This window comes from Selaginella moellendorffii, unplaced genomic scaffold (assembly GCF_000143415.4).
Source record: "Selaginella moellendorffii unplaced genomic scaffold, v1.0 SELMOscaffold_12, whole genome shotgun sequence".
Taxonomy (NCBI): Eukaryota; Viridiplantae; Streptophyta; class Lycopodiopsida; order Selaginellales; family Selaginellaceae; genus Selaginella; species Selaginella moellendorffii.
The window spans coordinates 533,629-551,752 of record NW_003314273.1 but is presented as its reverse complement, the minus strand read 5'-3'; the positions used below and the strand labels follow the sequence as shown (position 1 = coordinate 551,752).

General features: G+C 41.9%; 1 protein-coding gene and 1 long non-coding RNA gene across 2 annotated transcripts; both read right to left on the bottom strand.

Moving 5' to 3' along the window:
• Positions 1 to 13,452: 13,452 nt before the first annotated feature.
• LOC112346157 lies at positions 13,453 to 14,551 on the bottom strand. The gene is made up of 4 exons (XR_002992315.1): positions 13,922 to 14,551; positions 13,796 to 13,863; positions 13,649 to 13,731; positions 13,453 to 13,576 (listed from the first exon to the last, which is right to left on the bottom strand). It is a non-coding gene; the product is annotated as an uncharacterized LOC112346157 (long non-coding RNA).
• A 980-nt stretch (positions 14,552 to 15,531) lies between these two features.
• LOC9660266 lies at positions 15,532 to 17,339 on the bottom strand. Its single transcript, XM_024674444.1, has 3 exons — positions 17,204 to 17,339; positions 16,634 to 17,136; positions 15,532 to 16,568 (listed from the first exon to the last, which is right to left on the bottom strand). Exons 1-3 carry the CDS (start codon positions 17,337 to 17,339, stop codon positions 16,341 to 16,343), a joined length of 867 nt encoding a protein of 288 aa, XP_024530212.1. The 3' UTR covers positions 15,532 to 16,340.
• Positions 17,340 to 18,124: the final 785 nt, after the last annotated feature.

The following is an 18,124-nucleotide window of genomic DNA, read 5'->3' as shown; positions in this document are numbered from 1 at the left end:
CCCTGGGGCTTCTCCTTCAAGAACTCCTGTCCGAACACTTCCCTCATTCCACCAGATGACAGAGAACGTCTAGCGTAGTCTGTCTTATAGTCTCTGCAGCCATCCGAAACCCCAGTCACGAGCAGCTTCAGCTATATCGTCTTCTCGCCATCTTGCAGCCATCTGACACTGGTTTACGTCGTTCCTCGCTACTACCATGGACAGCCTTACCGCAGCAGGCGCTCCTGAATCATCTCCGTCCACTGGAAAGCCGATAAGATAGATCCCTCCTTGCTCCAGACACTGTAGAGTGTAGCCCAACTTGATCCATTGATCTTCTCTTGACTTAGAAGAGTGTGGAGGCGGGCTAGCCTGTTTAGATGCCGAAGTTTGATGGACTCTGCTGCACTTCCAGCCGACTGCTCCGCCTGGAGCCTCGTCAACCGCCGCTTTCGACTCTCCATCTCGGCCACCATCTTCCGAAACTTTCAATTCCAGTCGTTGATCTTCCCTCGACTTAGAGTGTGGAGACTGGTCTTTAGCTCAGACTTGACGCTTTAGTGACCTGCTACTGTGGTGCTCGACTTGCTTGGATATTTGGCCACAGCTCCGAGTTTTCCCGCTCCAACTTTTGGATTTGATTTCCCTTGAAGCAATCTGACACTGAGTTCTTTGCTGATACTTTCATCCGAGCAGCTGTACGAGCATTCCTGGACAGCCCTGACCCGTTTTCAAAGTCTCCGTCAACTAGAGAGCTCTACCAGATGACAGAGAACGTCGAGTGTAGTCTGTCTTATAGTCTCTGCAGCCCTCTCTGTGAATCCGAATACCCCCACCGTCACGAGCAGCTTCAGCTATATCATATTCTCGCTATCACCATCTCGTTGCAGTCGTTCCCTTGCTACTATTCCTTCAAGCTGTGAACATTATACCGCAGCAGTATCTCCTGTCTCATCTCCGTCGACTGGAAAGCTGATAAGATAGATCCCTCCTTGCTCCAGACACTGTAGAGTGTAGTCAAACTTGATCCATTGATCTTCTCTTGACTTAGAAGAGTGTGGAGGCTGGTCGCTGGCCTGTTTAGACGCCTGAAGTGTGATGGACTTCTCCGCCTGGAGCCCTGAGACACGGTTGTCACGCACTGCTTTCACGTCTTGGACAGTTGCAAATCTTTGGAGTCGAGTCCTCGAGAAGGTCGATCTTCTCTCGACTTAACTGGTCTATAGCTTTAGTGGCCTCCTCCTGTGCTGCTCAACTTGCTTGGAGATCCAACTTCTGGATTTGACTCTTGAGAGTTGGCTTCTCCGATGCTAGAGTCCGAGCACTGGCCTCCAGTTGACCAATCCTTGCAGCCAACTTCTCGAGCTCGGAGCCAACTTCATTTCTCGTTTCTTCATTTTGGTCATGTTTGCTGTTGAGCTGCATGAACTCAGAATGGACTCATAGGATGTTGTATCTAAAAAAGAACAAATAAAAAGTTTTGTGTCTGCTAAATTCAATGTCATACAACAGTTTCAAAAAGCAAATTGGTGGCAGAAGTATGTGTGCTTGGTAACAAGATCGTCAAGCTCATGTGGTTCAGAGGAAGGAGGAGAAGCTGTTTTTAGTGATGGAGAGCATGTGGAGTTCAAGGACAATATTAGGGATGATGCTATTGCTTATATGGTGGAAGAATCGTCATCAGATGGAGATCAAGATGCAGAGAAACTTATTTTCGGTCTCAAGGAGATATTTGATTTCAGCCATATCCCACTAAAGAAGCAATCTTGAATTCTGAATAAAGAAGAACAGTATTTCTCTGTATTACAAACAATGCTTTATGAGGGATGCAAATTGTCTAGCTTCCCAACTTTAACAACTTCAAATAATACACTGTTATGACCTAGCACTAAATAACAAAGACAAAGATGTTTAACCTTGCATAAACTATGTTATGCCTTCTCTTGAGGTTCCTTTAATTATTCTACATATAGTTGAGTTATCAAATAGTGATTAAAAGTCTCTTCCTTTAATCAGAATAGTCTTTTTTGTCATCTTTACTTTGCAAATTTTGCAACTTTTTAGTATTCAACTTAATGCTAATAAAAGATTAACTATTCTTTTTTCTTTATTACTTATTCTTCAATTGTGAATAATCAGTTTTATAATATCTAAGTTCACCACAATGATGACATAAATTGGTGATGATCATAAATTTGGAATCTAACTTGCCACAACATTTGATACAATCCTTTCTACTAAGCAAAGAGCCCATTAGGTAAATTATACACTATAAAATTGGGAAAATAAACAAATACCAATCATCCACTTTTGTAGCGCACTTGGTTTTTACCTCCTATCCTATAATGATTTATCATAGGATAACACTATGAAGTGGAACCTAAACCCTCCATGTGCCATATGTCATATGCCATGTGTCACATGCCACGTGTCCAAAGGACAAGTGGTGTGGAACCTGAGGTTCAAGGCCTTGGGCCACTAAACGAAAGAACAAATCCCAAACTACCAAGCATGGAGCTAAGTGACGGAACTGGACCATAAAGCAACTCCCAAGCATATAGCCAAAGGAGTGAAGGGACAGGAGCCTAGAGTGACTTGAAACAGTCATAGAGCAACCAACATCCTAATGACAAGATCAGCATGCAAAACGGAGCCAAACGGAGTCTAGTGTTATTTTGGAATACCGGTGGCCTAACATAAAGACATGGGTACTTCACTAGCTAGTATGGTGTGGAACTTGGGCTTAGACCTAAGCCAAATGCAAAACAAAGAGAAACATGTAAGCAAGAGTTAAACTATGCCTCAGGTTGATCAGCCATGTGCGACCTACCCACTATCCCTACTATACATTTGGAACCCCCCATAGCCTCCATCCCCCCCCCTTTGAGGAACACACGCTTTGGGCTTTCACCCCAAGCTTCCCTTAGTACCAGAAGTTAGTCTCTAGAATAAGCTTAAAACTTACTAAATATGGAATGTTCTTAGATTGCAAATTTGGATACGAGACGAACATTATTGTGTTCATGAGAATCTCTACATTCCGTAGATATGCTAAATAAGCAAATTTGGACACTTTTTATAAATAGCATTTGGGACCAAAATGAGACTAACACAAAAGGTATGATAGTAAGAGTGTTTGGTAGACACGATAAGCTATCATCTAACAATATTGAGGGACCAAACTCAATATTATGCGGGTTCTTAATACTAGCAAGTACAAGCCAATGACACAAGTTTCTCAAACTAGGCTGAGTATGCTCAGCAAGAAACACATAGGGGTTCCTACGTTATATTTATCCAATCTAAGTGCATGGTTATTGATTAATTTCTCAATTATCCCAAGTGAGAACTGATAATGGGTCCAACAATACTGACCTCCTGCTATCGTGGCAGTAAGGAAATTGTGTCCGTAAGGACTAGCCGACAAGTAACTTTCGATACCCAAAGTCACATTCATGACAACTTTATACTCCACATAACATTACTATTATCTCATTTATATGTGGCAGAAGTGTTTAACAAACTTTGCTCCAAGTAGTGCAAGAATGGTCATCAAATATTAATCCCAAGTCCTAATATTATCAACTTATAGCAATCGTAAAAGTAAACTCAACTCTATTAGCAATGTTAGATCATGCTATTTCCATATTGAATTAGCAACACTTCTATTTCCATATTGAATTTACTAATCCTTTTATTGTGTAAACCAGTTATTCCATATAAGGCAACTAGTCATCCACTCATACCGTAGTCCCACAGTGGATACCTTCGTTCGTGGATACTCTACTAAGAGGAAGGATGTACGCATGGATGCCCAATACGTACGATTTCAAATTTAGGAGTAGGAATATATGTTGCTCAAGGGTATATTATATTTTTAAGTAACCACTAATTAATAGGATTTGAACCCGTGCCATTTGCTCCGATACCACACTATCTTTCTCCCCTTAAACCAACTGGAAAAGGATGAAAGAACCCTTAGTGGCTATTTTATCCTTATTTATTCCTGAAAGTTCCAAGAATCCACAATAACAATATATCCAAATTTCATCCCATAATCACATGCATTACACTAGCAAAATTCTTCCACTTTAATAATGAAAAGACTGCAATATAATCACCTTTTAACAATGTCTAAAAACTATGCAAATACGCATAAATCTTTTTGAAAGTTTTGTTTTCATGGAGTAGTTCACCTCCATTAGTTGCAACATATGGCTAATATACACAATAGAATTATATTAACCAAACACAATCATGCTCTTTTGCAACAACACACCTTTGAGATAATGTCAAAAGCATTTACAAAAGGTTGAGTGTAGTTAAAATACTCAAAAACTAGAAAAATTGTCAACACATCTTTAAGATCTATAAATGTCTATTCACAATCCCAAATTAGATGAAAAATAGTATGAACAACTTCATTAATGCTTGCAATGATAAAAAAGACAATAACATGAAAAAGATATTACACCTTGTCAAGAAAGTGTTGCATATTGTTCATGCACTTTGGAATAGAGAACTTCATAACATCCACAAGTTTGTCAAAATCAATTTGTAAATTTTCATGAAAAATATAATCCTCAAGATATATATATTTTAACCGTATCAATGTCAAATTAACTTCCTATAGCTGATCCCAATGTTTTACAAACATCACAAGTGTGTTCCTCCTATGTCCCCTTAAAGTGGATCAAAACATTATCAATGAAATTAATAGTCACCTTTAACATATTGTAAAGAATATCATCCAAAAAGTCTCCAAAGAATTATTCAATCTATACAGCATCATAAAAAATTCATATAAATTAAATGGGTTATAGAAAGTAATATTAGAACATCCTCCTTATGTAAGCAACTAAATCACTTAACCACACATTTGACCATTTGGAGGAGTTTCACTCACCATTTTTATAAATTTTATTCCCATCTGAAGGACTTGCTATCCTCATGAATGACTTGTATGCCACTCAACTTTTGCACTTGGTCCAAATGCTCCAAATGTCCAATCCCACGATAAACACCTAAAGATACCAATAACATATCATCTTATTATACTAAGGCTATATCCATTCACCTTTATTTAATTGGTAGCCTAGAACTACCTATACCACAATGCTGTCTCCCAAAGATTGAGTCATCTATCCATGAGTGGTCATCTTATGACCACATTTTAACATCCTTAGGATGCCTAGAGACATAGAAAACACCTTTCTTTAATATCCCTTTTTCAGTCTTTATCTAATCCCTTTCCATCCATAGTTGTGCTTGCCAACACTACCACTGGGTTAGCCCAAAGGCCTGAAGGCCTGACCACTAAGTCCTATTCACCTCTAAAACTTCCTTGCCACGTGATTATATGTTTAGTCACTACACAAGAGGATTACTCCTTTTCCTTTCCACAGTCTAGGACTTTAGGATAATATTTCAAAACACTATAGCCCAATGCAAACATTGCGGGTACTCTCCCCACCTTCTGCCTCTAGGTGCCCTAGCCATATGGCTAGAGCGAGGTTTCGATAAGCCATACCAAATATCCAAGTAGGTAATAACACTTACACTTCTATAAGACACAAATCCTTAAACCCTAAACTCTAGACCATTTAAATAGTTTAAGGGAAATTAAAACCTTTTTATCTCTGCTCTTCTTGCATCCTCAAACAATAGCTATCTAGAGTGGAGCCAAAAGGGTGCCATGTGGTAGTGGTTGAAGTGGAAGCTAAACAAGTGTAACACATTTGGACTAAAAGATTTAACTCAAAAAGTTGAGAGCAAGAGTGGAACTCCCATTGAAAGCATAAAGCAATCAATAAGCAAGCCTCTAGAAAAGGGAAACAAAAGGATCAACATATGACACGTGGAAGTGTCAGAATTGAGTCCGAGATGGACTTGAGATGGAATCCGAAGAGTCTAAGATAGAGTCCGAATTGAAGTTTGAGATGGATGCAAGATGGAGTCCGAGAAAGAGTCCGAGATGGACCCAAAATGGACCCAAGATGGAGCATAAGATAAAGTTTGAGATGGACCCAAGATCAAGTCTAGATGGAGTCTAAGAAGGAGTCTGAGATGGAGCCCAAAATGGAGCCCAAAATGGAGCTTGAGACAGGGACTGGGACTGGGACTGGGACCAAAATAGAGGCCAAGACTCAGACCGAGTCCAAGACCAAGTCCAAGACTGAGTCCAAGACCTAGTCCAAGTTTGAGTTTGAATCTGAAATGAAATCCCAAAGCAATTATTTCCCAAGTGAGCTTTAAAAGGATAGTAAGGGGAGGACTTCAGTGGAACTAATTTGGCTAGTAAAACCAATGTGGCTAAGGAAGGTTATACCCATGTGGTGGGTGATGATATAACCATTGAGGAGTCCAAGACTAAAGTGAATATAGACAGACAAGTGGGGTAACTTGGTGAAATATTCAAGATCTAACTCTAACTCCCCCAGGAGATCAAATAGTCAATGCTCCCAATCTAAGTGTGGGTGGCACTACCTACTTGGATACCTGGCATTGCTTATCAAAACCTTGCTCTAGCCACATGTCTAGGGCACCCAAAGGCAAAAGGTGGAAAGAGTATCTATTAGGGCATCTTTTAGCCCCAATTATGGATCCATCCCTCACATATAAACTCACAAAGCTGCAGCTTCAAACTCAACAACAAGAGAAAATGAGGAGGACCCTTGATATTTCACCCTCACATGGTTTTTATACAATCATTTGGAATATTTTAAGAATCAAAATATCCTCTCCCTCTCTCTCAAGACACCCATATCTACAACTGGGGAGTAGGAGTAAGAGTAGTAGTGGGAGCAGGAGCAGTAGTAGGAGTAGGAATAAAAATAGGGGTAGAGGTAAGAGTAGGAGCGGGGCAAGAGTAGGGTTAGGAGCAAGAGTAAGAGTTGCTTCTTTAGCTGCAACATGTGATGCGAAGAGAAGGTGGCAATAAGTTAGTACTGCAATAAACAACTATTGGTGGGTGCATAAGATTTTGGTGCGCAAGAACCCATGGCTAAGACGTTCCCATATGCTAAAATGTAGTGTCTAGAGTGGGTAATTGCTGAAACAAAGAGAAATGGGAAAGAAAACAAGAGATGGAAATAAAAAATAAAATAAAGATGAAAGTAGAAGATGGGAAAGGAGTTTAAAGTGCAAAGATACAAGGAAAACCCAATAGGAAACTATGTAGTTGAATTAGATACTCAAGAAAGTAGGAAAAGAGGGAAAAATGAGAAGAAAAGAATAAAAAAACCAAATGGAAAGAAGCTCAAACATTCTGGAAAGTGAATATGCAAATGCAACCTCAAGTTCATGTAGTTTGTGCTCAAAACTTTGGCTGAGAATGAAGAAGAAAGCATAGGGACTGTATTGCCTAATGGTGGTAACTATAAAATAGAAGATGAACTATAATGAAAGAAAGTGATGATAGGGGATTTTGGTAAATGGATGATATGATTGAGTGTGTCCAAGGATGGGCTCTAATCTGATGTAGTGAAATGTGAAGTCATAACTATTGCTCACACCAAAAACTGCTGGACTACTGCTCAAAAGGTGGCAAATTGCTTCACCTATGATTTGAGTTAGAAGAAAAGGGTGTTGCCTTTGTTAACCACACCTTTGAAAGCAGTTGGATGCCCTTTGCAATCAGGCTATTCTACTAGAAGAAGAAATTAGTTCTAAAAAGAAGAAAGTTGCAGTATGTGACTAGTTCATTGAATATCTCACATGTTGTGCATAAGAATATCTTGATTTGTGTTTTTGCTTATCTGGAAGAGCCTTTATGATGAAGTGTTGTCCACAAATGTCTAGTATGAATGGATGATGAATGGTGGAAAATGTGAAAGATATTATTAGGTATGTGTAGTGTGTGGTAGAGAATTCTAGAGTATAGATGATATAGAATGGTGATGAAAATGTGAGGATGGAACTAATGTAGGGAAAAAAACTAAAGAAATGAAGCACAAATCAATAAGAGTCGAGAAATTTTTATACAATCAATAATGCAGCTAGAGCATGTTCATTAAAAGAGACTTTCTCCACATAATTCCTTGACCTGAAAAAAGATGTAAAAAGAGTGAGAGCAGAAAGAAAAACAAAAAAAAAACAAAAAAAGAAAAAAAAAAAGTGCAAGTGGCTTCTGTGATGGGTGATGATGATGGAAGCATCAAGAGGATGCAAGGAATCCTATAAAAAGCCTAGAATGCCACTGAAACTAACTTAGTCACCCTCAAGTGTTAGATTGCATCAAAAATGCCTAAGATGGTGAATAATGTCACTGTAAGAGAATCTAGGATGCTGGAACTGCTTGGAAGGATGGGAGCCTCCTGAGGATGGTAGAAAGTGTCCCCAAGGACCTATGGAAGTCATCATGTGTAGCTGATGAAGATTTGGTGGTTGAGTGAAGTGTCGATAGTGTCAGAGAATGCTTCGATTGTTGTAGCAGAATGAAGTTGGGATCCAACCATGAACCTAAGTTTGGGAAGAGCTGAGATGAGGTGCCAAGTTGGGAGAAACTCCAAGGAAAAGTCGAGATGCTGCTAGAAAATGCCTGCCACCTTTATGTCATGGTCGTATCCCAAGTGAGTAGCAAGGCTGGACTACAAGTTTGGGGTGAGAAGTGCCACCAAGAGTGTAGTCACTAAGCTGGAAAGTCAAAAGTGTACTCAAAAGTGTTGATGTAGTCCAGTCCATGTTGAAGAAGTCAATCATATTGTAGTTAACAATTTGGATCTCCAACAGCGTGTCATCCTCGATAAGTTTCAGGAAAAACACCTTGAGAGCCTAGTCAACTTCAATAATGGAAGAAGCATCCACTTGAGACAAGCTAGATGGAAGTAAAGAATGACCATGGGTATTGAGAAGAGTTGCTACATAAATACTGTTGGTAATCATTGATTCTCCCTTGGCCCAAATTGTCATGTAAGTCCGTCCTAAGATAATAAAGTCCTTCAGCTTCCTAAATCCTAGCTGTTGGAAGTCCACAACAAGGAAATTTAGCATACAAACCACTCCTTGCACCAAGATCTTGACATTCCAACAGATGCTTGTAGGAACAATTCAGTGATTGACAAACATTTTGAGGATGATAGTTGTGTTTCTCACCACTTCCAAGCCACTAGAAAGTGCCAAGTTAAGGGAGATGATGTTGCTCTGGGATCTAGAATCAAGTAATGCTTGTGCTGTCAAAGATCTATCGCTGATGTGGACCTCCACAAAGAATGCTTTGGGATCATAAGTGGTATGAGTGTTGATGATGTGGATGTTATACTGATGTTCCATGGGGATGCCTGTGGACTTGGCAAAGCCTCTAGCTAAGGAGTAAAACCAGATATATATTGCAAAAGCTCACCAAGATTAAAGTGTCAACAATTTAAGCAAGAACTTCTTATGGGACTTGAGAAAGAGTGGAGGGCAGCTGAGAGACCCCACATTGAAAGTTGGATGAATATCCAATTGTTGGATTTGAAGTTGTGGCCAAGGATGTGGGTGGCATTGCAAATACCGAAGCATGGGGTAACTTACATGCCATGAGAGATGGGGAAGTTCTAGAAACTAGAGCTGGATCTTGCTCACCATCAATATTTGGGGCTAAAGGAGAAACCTTCTTGCGCCCTTGAGTCATAGCAGCCATCTTATAACCGTCCTCTACAACATAAACTATGTTGACATGCATCAGTGTTTCCATAGCTCAACGAAAGGGTGTCTTTGATCGCTTTCTACTCCAATTGTTGCTGGTATCTATCTCTAGCCATGGAAGAAATATGTTGTCTGGTAGAAGTTACTCTTCAACATGCTGGACAAAAGGTGGTCGAAGTTCTAAATGAAGCTTCCAACATCTATTTATGCTGTGTATCATAACACTACAATGCGAGTAGTACCAAGAACGAAGAGGGCATCTTAGTCTCCCTGCCTACTGTAAGCAGCATGCTTTAAGCTCCTCAAATAGCTTCTCTTGCATTTATTATTGCTACTAGATAATCTCCTTGTATCTTGCATACTTCGACAATGCCTTCTCGATCATTAAGGGAACTCTATCATCACTGTGTGGGGCTGGAGAAGAATGGATCATGGTAGCACATGAACTCTCATCTGAAGGTGGGAGGAAAATCTCCTCTACCCTAGGAATCTTGAGATGTTGGAGAAGATCCCACTCCAAAGTCTCTACTACAGCAAATGCCTCATAACACATCCAAAACTCTCGCTTAAGCATCTTGCATTTGAGATTTCCCTTGAGGCCAAAGATGAATATAGTGATGCCATGAGGTTCATTTGTGATGAGGACACACTCCTTCTAGTAAAACCTAAACCACATCATATATTCTAGCACAGATTCACGTGCTCCTTGCCAAAAAACAAACAAATCCATGAGTAAGCGATTTGTTGGTCACTGCTGATCAAAGTGACCTTAGAAAGATGCTTTGAATGTGGAGTTGTCAGCCATATCTACCTCCAAGAGTGTCTCTACCCATGTTTCTGCTCGGCTAGTGAGCGATCGCAAGAAGTCACAAAGCTTGTGATCATCCTCGATGATGCCATTTGACATGCAATATTGCTCAAAATGAGTGACATGTGTATTGGCAAAGATGTCGCCATTGCCAGATAAGTATGTCAAGTCGGTGCCTCGCTGTAGAATGTGGATTTATGTAGGAAGAGCCATGGATGGTGGACTCCCTGACTCGATATCTGTAATGAATGATGAATCCTCCTTATCAAAAAGAGTAGTTTGATAATCAAGCTCTCGTAAAAGATGTGAAAAATGTCCCCATACCCTAGGCACTGTATGGAAGTTTGCTAGTTGCCATCTCTAACTGGAACAAGTGTGAACTAGTATAAAATGTCCACTGTGCAGTAGATGCCAGGTTGTGGAAAATACAACGCACAAAGAACTTTGACTTGTGTGAGAGTAAAGTATCTAAATGGGATAACTCCAAATAAAAGAGTATCCTCATGTAGATTTTCCCAAATAAAATCACTCTCACCCTTGCAAATGCCAATTTCTCATGACAAAAGAAAAAAATATTGCAAAGAAAAGGGGGAAAATAGAAACAATTAAACTCCAATACTCAAAATGCTTAAGAGGAAAACATTTGCATGGAAATCTCTTGACTTTGCATACAAAAATGGGTGTGGATGGACTTGTTTAAAAGTTTATACTCAAACCAAGAGAATGAAACCAAAACCATGAGTTAAAATGCCTAAAATCTCAAAAAAAAATTGATTCAAACATTAAATTCTAGACAATAAGAAAGAAAACAAAAGAAAATGCACTCCCTAGTACAAGAAACACTCATTTTTAACATTGGTAAAAGGTAATAACATGGCTGTAATGATTTCCATGAGAACGACGCCTCAAATTCCCTCAAGATTAAGCTAGAAACTTGCAAATTTGAGCTATGAAGCGCCGTAAGAGAAAAACTACTCCATGTCATAACTTAAAGCGAATTGGCTACCAAGAAAGGACACTAAAAAAAGCTTGTCTTTAGATTTACATGTCCAGAAAAAAAAATTCTTGAATCAGTCCCAAAATCACAAGCTTAGAGTGTTGAAAGATTTGCTATGAAAAACAGAGGACTGTGATGGATAAAATTTCATTAAATTAGCAATTAAATCCTCCACAAAACAAGGTGCTCTTTAGCTTGTTGGAAAGAGGATGCCAAGTCGCATCGACCCAAAGAAAGAAAAACCAGAATCAATATACTAATAATGAGAAATCACTAGAAAACCAAGTGGAAAGAAGTAATGTAGAAAATTAATGTAAGAACGAGAAAAATCTTTAAATTTACACTCTAAATTCATGGAAGTTGAAACCCCTAATGGTCCTAGGGTCTCTAAGAATATAAATCTAACCCCTAGAACTCAAGATTTCTCTCAATTTCCTAAAACAAACTCTCCATTCTTTCAAGAAAACTAAACTAACTTATTCATGTTGAGTTCACTAAGTTTTAGGTCATCTTTCAGCCCTAACCACGGATCCATCCCTCACATACAAATTCACAAAACCGTAATTCCAAACTTAATTGCCAGAGGAAATAGGGAGGACCTTTGATATAGCCTTTGTGGAATTTTACTATTTGGAATATTTTGAGAATCAAAATTTCCTCTCCCTATCTCTCAAAACACCCATACCTGTAACTAGAGAGTAGGAGTGAGAGTAAGAGTGGGAGCAACAATAATAGTAAGACCGGGAGTAGAAGTAAAAGTGGAAGTAAAAATAGGAGCAAGGGTAGAAGTGGGAGTAAGAGTGGTTTCTCTGGCTATAACATGTGACGTAAAGATAAGCAACAATAAATTTGTGTTGCAACACTCGAAACAAGAAATGCACCCAAGTCTTGGGATTTAGAAGGTTTTGTGATTAAGTTTTGCTATACCTAGGCATATAAAAAACCTAGAGGCTTTGTGTGTTTAGCTGGTTGTGGTTATAGGGATTGTAATTAAATCTTAAGTCCAAACTCACCTGAGGAGAGGGATTAAGAGAAATATTACGAATCTGTAGATGCATGGCTAACACTTCATTACTTGTGTAGTGAGGAAGCTAAATCCAAGTAGGACCAAGTAAAAGATGGTATAATAAGTGGGGACCTTGGCAAGGGAACTTAACTAATGCCAAAGCAAACGTGGTCGAATAAAAAAGGTAAGTTGGCAAATTAGAAAAAAAATATTTATAGCTTATATCAAACTCCAAACCCTTTGTGCAACAAAATGAAGATTTGGTACACACTTAATATCTTTTACGAACACTAACTCCCCATATCCAACGTTTGCATGTAAAATAGTATCAGATGGTGTTTAGCCCAATTCTGGCATACTGGTGGCCTATAACAAAAAGGTGGATACCCCACTGATTAGAGCAATATGGAACTTGAGATTATTCCCAAGCTAAACACAAAATCATGAGCAATACAACCTAGCATGAGCCAAATTAATATTTTAGATGGTCAATAATGCTTCCAAATACTATCTTTACTATATATTTAGAACCCCCCACAACCCCTCATCCCTTACCCTAGAAAAATGCATGCTTTTAGGCTTTCACCCCAATCTCAAAAACTAGTTTATGGGATTTGAAAATTTACTAGATATAGAATAGAATTAAATTGTGAATTGGGATGTAGGAACAACACCATGGGATTCATGACACTCTAGATTCCATAGATATGCATTTTAGACAGATTTAACCACTTACTATAAATAGCACAAAAGACTGAATGGAACTAATATATGAAGTATGATAGTGAGGCTGTTTGGTGGACACAATAAGCTATCATAAAGCATTATTGAGGAACTAGACTCAACACATGAAGGTTCTTATCATTAGCTACATACAACATATTTAGCTAATAATATATAAAAAATTCAATCCTTATGCTTGTTTAGTTTAAGTACACTTAAGATGTCCAATTAACTCCACTAACATAAGAGGGAAGAATAATAAAGTGGTCCAACTATATCAACCTTTATGGCAAAAGAGAGAATGTCCAAAAGTACTGGTTAACAAGTATTTTTTGATACCTGAAGCCACATTTATGATATTTTACAATATATGCCCAATGTATATAATAGGATGATGCTAACTAGGCATAATTATGCTAATTGGGCCTCCTATGATCTGGACCAAGTTGGCAGTCAGACTATTTTCCAAATAGAAAAGAAACATAATCTCTCAAGGTTATTTACTCACAAGTTGGCCAGAATAAGCAGCTCCTTAGCGTAGTCTCTGAGATGTTTTATTTATTTAGTCTCGAAGAGACGGCCTCCAACGATCTGGACCAAGTTGGAGCTCAGAAGATATTCCACCAGAGGAGAAAATTAAAAAGCAAAAAAATACCATAGGATTTGTTGCTGATACTAAAGGAGCTACCATCACAATTTGTGTGTCGCTGCAGCTTGCTTCTTCTGTTTAACAACACGGATGAAATGAATGGAAGAGGAAAAAACGAATGACTCTACGTACCCTCAGTCCACATTTCTTGATTGTAAAGGTGGCCATTGAACCTCTGAATCGCTTTGCACCAGCTTCCACGTTCCATGAAACTCGTCCAATCTTCTGTCTTTATGACTGTTGCTTCGTCTTAGAGTTCGCTCCAGCTCTTGTAGTCTCCGCATGTCAGGGGCGAACATCAGCCGTTTTTCAGTCTTTGTGAAGCCGAACCTCTGGCTCCACTGCCACAAGCAGTTTCTTCGAGTTTGAGATCATCTTGCCATCATCATCTTCTATCATCCAAGCACCTGTAAGAGTGATCCTGGACAGCATTGAAGCTCTCGTCCTGTTTCCATCAACTAGAGAGCTTTGTCTTTGATCCGTCTTGGCATCTCATCTTCTCCTTCATCTCGCTGTTCTCACACCAACGTTTGATGGACTCTTCTCCACTCGGCTGGCTGACTGCTCCGATCTCGGGCACCGTCTCAGTGAGCTCCGCTTGAGAAGCCCAGATCTTGACAAAATTATCTGCTATCTCCCGATTGATCAAGATATCTCCGAAACTTTGGAGTCGAGGGAGGATATCTCCTCGAAGAGGTTGATCTTCTCTTGACTTAGAAGTGTGGAGACTGGTCTCTGGCGCTTTGGAGGCTTGCTACTGCTTCCCTGCGCTGCTCGAGCTGTCAGTACTTGGCTTGCACCTCTGTTCTGTATTTGACTCTCGAGAGCTGGTTACTTCTTGAACTTCCATTCTCGTTTCTTTGACGTGCTTAGAACCTCTGGCAGTTAGGGAATGCTTCCGCCACTTCAGGCCTTGGATCGTGCTGAGAAGCTTGAGCGGAAGCATGCAAAAACACAGCTTCCTGCGAAGCCAGATGCTCCTTCTTGTCGCATGTAGCGTCCATCTGATCCGTCAAACCTCTGCTCTCACATCGGTTCTCCTCGGCTTGTCTTCTTCATCCTTCAGAGCTCCTCGCCCAAAGCTTTGCTTTGCATCTGGCACGTCTCTCTCTCCTCCAGCGCCTCGAGTCCCGTGATCCTCTCCATCAGCTGCCAGTTACTTGCTTCTCCAGCCTCGCCTTTGCACTTCCAAACTCCGCCATCACGTGCTCTCGCCGAGAGCTACACCTCGTGCAGCGGATTCGACTCCGTCAGCCATTATCCCCTGGGGCTTCTCCTTCAAGAACTCCTGTCCGAACACTTCCCTCATTCCACCAGATGACAGAGAACGTCTAGCGTAGTCTGTCTTATAGTCTCTGCAGCCATCCGAAACCCCAGTCACGAGCAGCTTCAGCTATATCGTCTTCTCGCCATCTTGCAGCCATCTGACACTGGTTTACGTCGTTCCTCGCTACTACCATGGACAGCCTTACCGCAGCAGGCGCTCCTGAATCATCTCCGTCCACTGGAAAGCCGATAAGATAGATCCCTCCTTGCTCCAGACACTGTAGAGTGTAGCCCAACTTGATCCATTGATCTTCTCTTGACTTAGAAGAGTGTGGAGGCGGGCTAGCCTGTTTAGATGCCGAAGTTTGATGGACTCTGCTGCACTTCCAGCCGACTGCTCCGCCTGGAGCCTCGTCAACCGCCGCTTTCGACTCTCCATCTCGGCCACCATCTTCCGAAACTTTCAATTCCAGTCGTTGATCTTCCCTTGACTTAGAGTGTGGAGACTGGTCTTTAGCTCAGACTTGACGCTTTAGTGACCTGCTACTGTGGTGCTCGACTTGCTTGGATATTTGGCCACAGCTCCGAGTTTTCCCGCTCCAACTTTTGGATTTGATTTCCCTTGAAGCAATCTGACACTGAGTTCTTTGCTGATACTTTCATCCGAGCGGCTGTACGAGCATTCCTGGACAGCCCTGACCCGTTTTCAAAGTCTCCGTCAACTAGAGAGCTCTACCAGATGACAGAGAACGTCGAGTGTAGTCTGTCTTATAGTCTCTGCAGCCCTCTCTGTGAATCCGAATACCCCCACCGTCACGAGCAGCTTCAGCTATATCATATTCTCGCTATCACCATCTCGTTGCAGTCGTTCCCTTGCTACTATTCCTTCAAGCTGTGAACATTATACCGCAGCAGTATCTCCTGTCTCATCTCCGTCGACTGGAAAGCTGATAAGATAGATCCCTCCTTGCTCCAGACACTGTAGAGTGTAGTCAAACTTGATCCATTGATCTTCTCTTGACTTAGAAGAGTGTGGAGGCTGGTCGCTGGCCTGTTTAGACGCCTGAAGTGTGATGGACTTCTCCGCCTGGAGCCCTGAGACACGGTTGTCACGCACTGCTTTCACGTCTTGGACAGTTGCAAATCTTTGGAGTCGAGTCCTCGAGAAGGTCGATCTTCTCTCGACTTAACTGGTCTATAGCTTTAGTGGCCTCCTCCTGTGCTGCTCAACTTGCTTGGAGATCCAACTTCTGGATTTGACTCTTGAGAGTTGGCTTCTCCGATGCTAGAGTCCGAGCACTGGCCTCCAGTTGACCAATCCTTGCAGCCAACTTCTCGAGCTCGGAGCCAACTTCATCTCTCGTTTCTTCGACGTGCTTAGAACAGTTTGCTCGTGTTCTCTTCTCAGGTAAACCCAGGGTCTAGTCGTCTTAGAGTTCGCTCCAGCCCGGCCGATCATCTTCTCGCCATCATGGTTCCGACAAAACAAACACTCATCGTTCACTTCAGCTCTCTACAACAAACACGGAAGTTATTAGCAAACGGCCATCTGGAATCTGGAAGGTATATCAAACTTACCTGTCTCCTCTTGAATTCGGCAACAAAATCTCTCCCCGCACGATCATATAGTTCTTTTGCCTCCTTCACGAAGACCACCTCGCCGGACTGAAGCTTCTTCCACGGTTTCCTCTCACTCGGGATCCTATCCAGCATTTTCTGGAGCCTCATCATCTTCCGCGCTCGCTTGATCCTCTCTCGGTCGCTGGATTTGCCGTTGAGCTCCTCGTAAAGCTGCTCGGTGAGTCTGATCAGAATCCGGAGCGCGCTAACACTCCAAGACTTTTCCTCGTGCTTCTCCTCTTCTGTTTCCTCGCGCTTTTCCTCTTCCAAGCTGCGGATCTTCTTCTCGGTTTTTCCCCTCTGGTTTAGCCACCGGTTTGCCTTGTGGAAAGCTTCGAGATACGCGAACTCAACATAGCCCCCTCGGCCATCGCTAAGATGGGTTTCACTCCGCCGTCGGGTGCCGTCGGGAAGAATGTCCTCCGCTGAGGAAGAGAAGCGAACCATCTTCGGCCTGGAACCTGCAAGTCCAGAAGGCCATCGTGAGTCACAGTAGAAGAAGAATGCGAGAAGCAAAAGGAACCATACCTGGACGACGACCCCCGGCTGGCAGTAGAATTGGCTTGGGTCGCTGCTCCTCCTGCTTGGCCTTGTCATTCTCCTGCTGCTTCATCTTCTCTTGATCGTCTTCCCGTTCCAGAGGCTGCTTGATCGGCTTGATCATCTGCTCCTCCTCTTGTTCCAGCTGCTGCTTGATCGGCTTGATCATCTGCTCCTCCTCTTGTTCCAGCTGCTGCTTGATCGGCTTGATCATCTGCTCCTCCTCTTGTTCCAGCTGCTGCTTCATCGGCTTCATCCGCTGCTCCTCCTCCTGTTCCTGCTCTTGCTTCATCGGCTTGATCGGCTTGATCGGCTGATTCGGCTGATTCTTCTCCTCTCGTTCCAGCTGCGGCTGCTCCTTGTGACCTTGCTCCTGTTTCACCTCGCGCCTGAGTTCCTTCGTCTCATGGGCTTCTTTCTCCTGCTCCTCCTCGCTCAGCTGCTCAGCTTTCTTCTCTTGCTCCTCCTCCTTCAGCTGCTTCTCGGCTTCCTTTTCCTCCTCTTCTTCCAGCTTCATCGGCTTCATCTGATCGGCTTCTTTCTCCTCCTCGTTCACCTGCTCGGCTTTCTTCTCTTCCTTCAGCTGCTCCGCTTTCTTCTCTTGATTCTCCTCTTCGTCCTCCTTCTCTTGTTCCGGCTTGATCGGCTTGATCAGCTCCTTGTGCCCTCGCTCCTGTCGTATCGCTTCTAAGACGATTTTCACCTCGTGCCTGAGTTCCTTCAACTTCAAGGCGGCGGCGTCCATGGCTTCTCCCGAGACGGCCTCACAGACACGATCTTGGACCTTCAGCTTCGAGGCCGCCGCGTCCATGGCTTCCGGGTGGACCTTGTTGTCGCCCTTGTGCGCCTTTTTTGGTCGAAAGAGAGACCACAAACCTGTGACGCATCCACTGCGCTCCTGCTCTGTTC

Coding starts and splice junctions, on each gene's coding strand:
- LOC9660266 (XM_024674444.1), bottom strand. CDS start 17,339: ATGATCAAGCCGATCAAGCAGCCTCTGGAACGGGAAGACGATCAAGAG. Junction 17,137..17,203: donor AGCCGGGGGTCGTCGTCCAG/GTATGGTTCCTT, acceptor CTGGACTTGCAG/GTTCCAGGCCGAAGATGGTT. Junction 16,569..16,633: donor CCGAATTCAAGAGGAGACAG/GTAAGTTTGATA, acceptor TGTTTGTTGTAG/AGAGCTGAAGTGAACGATGA.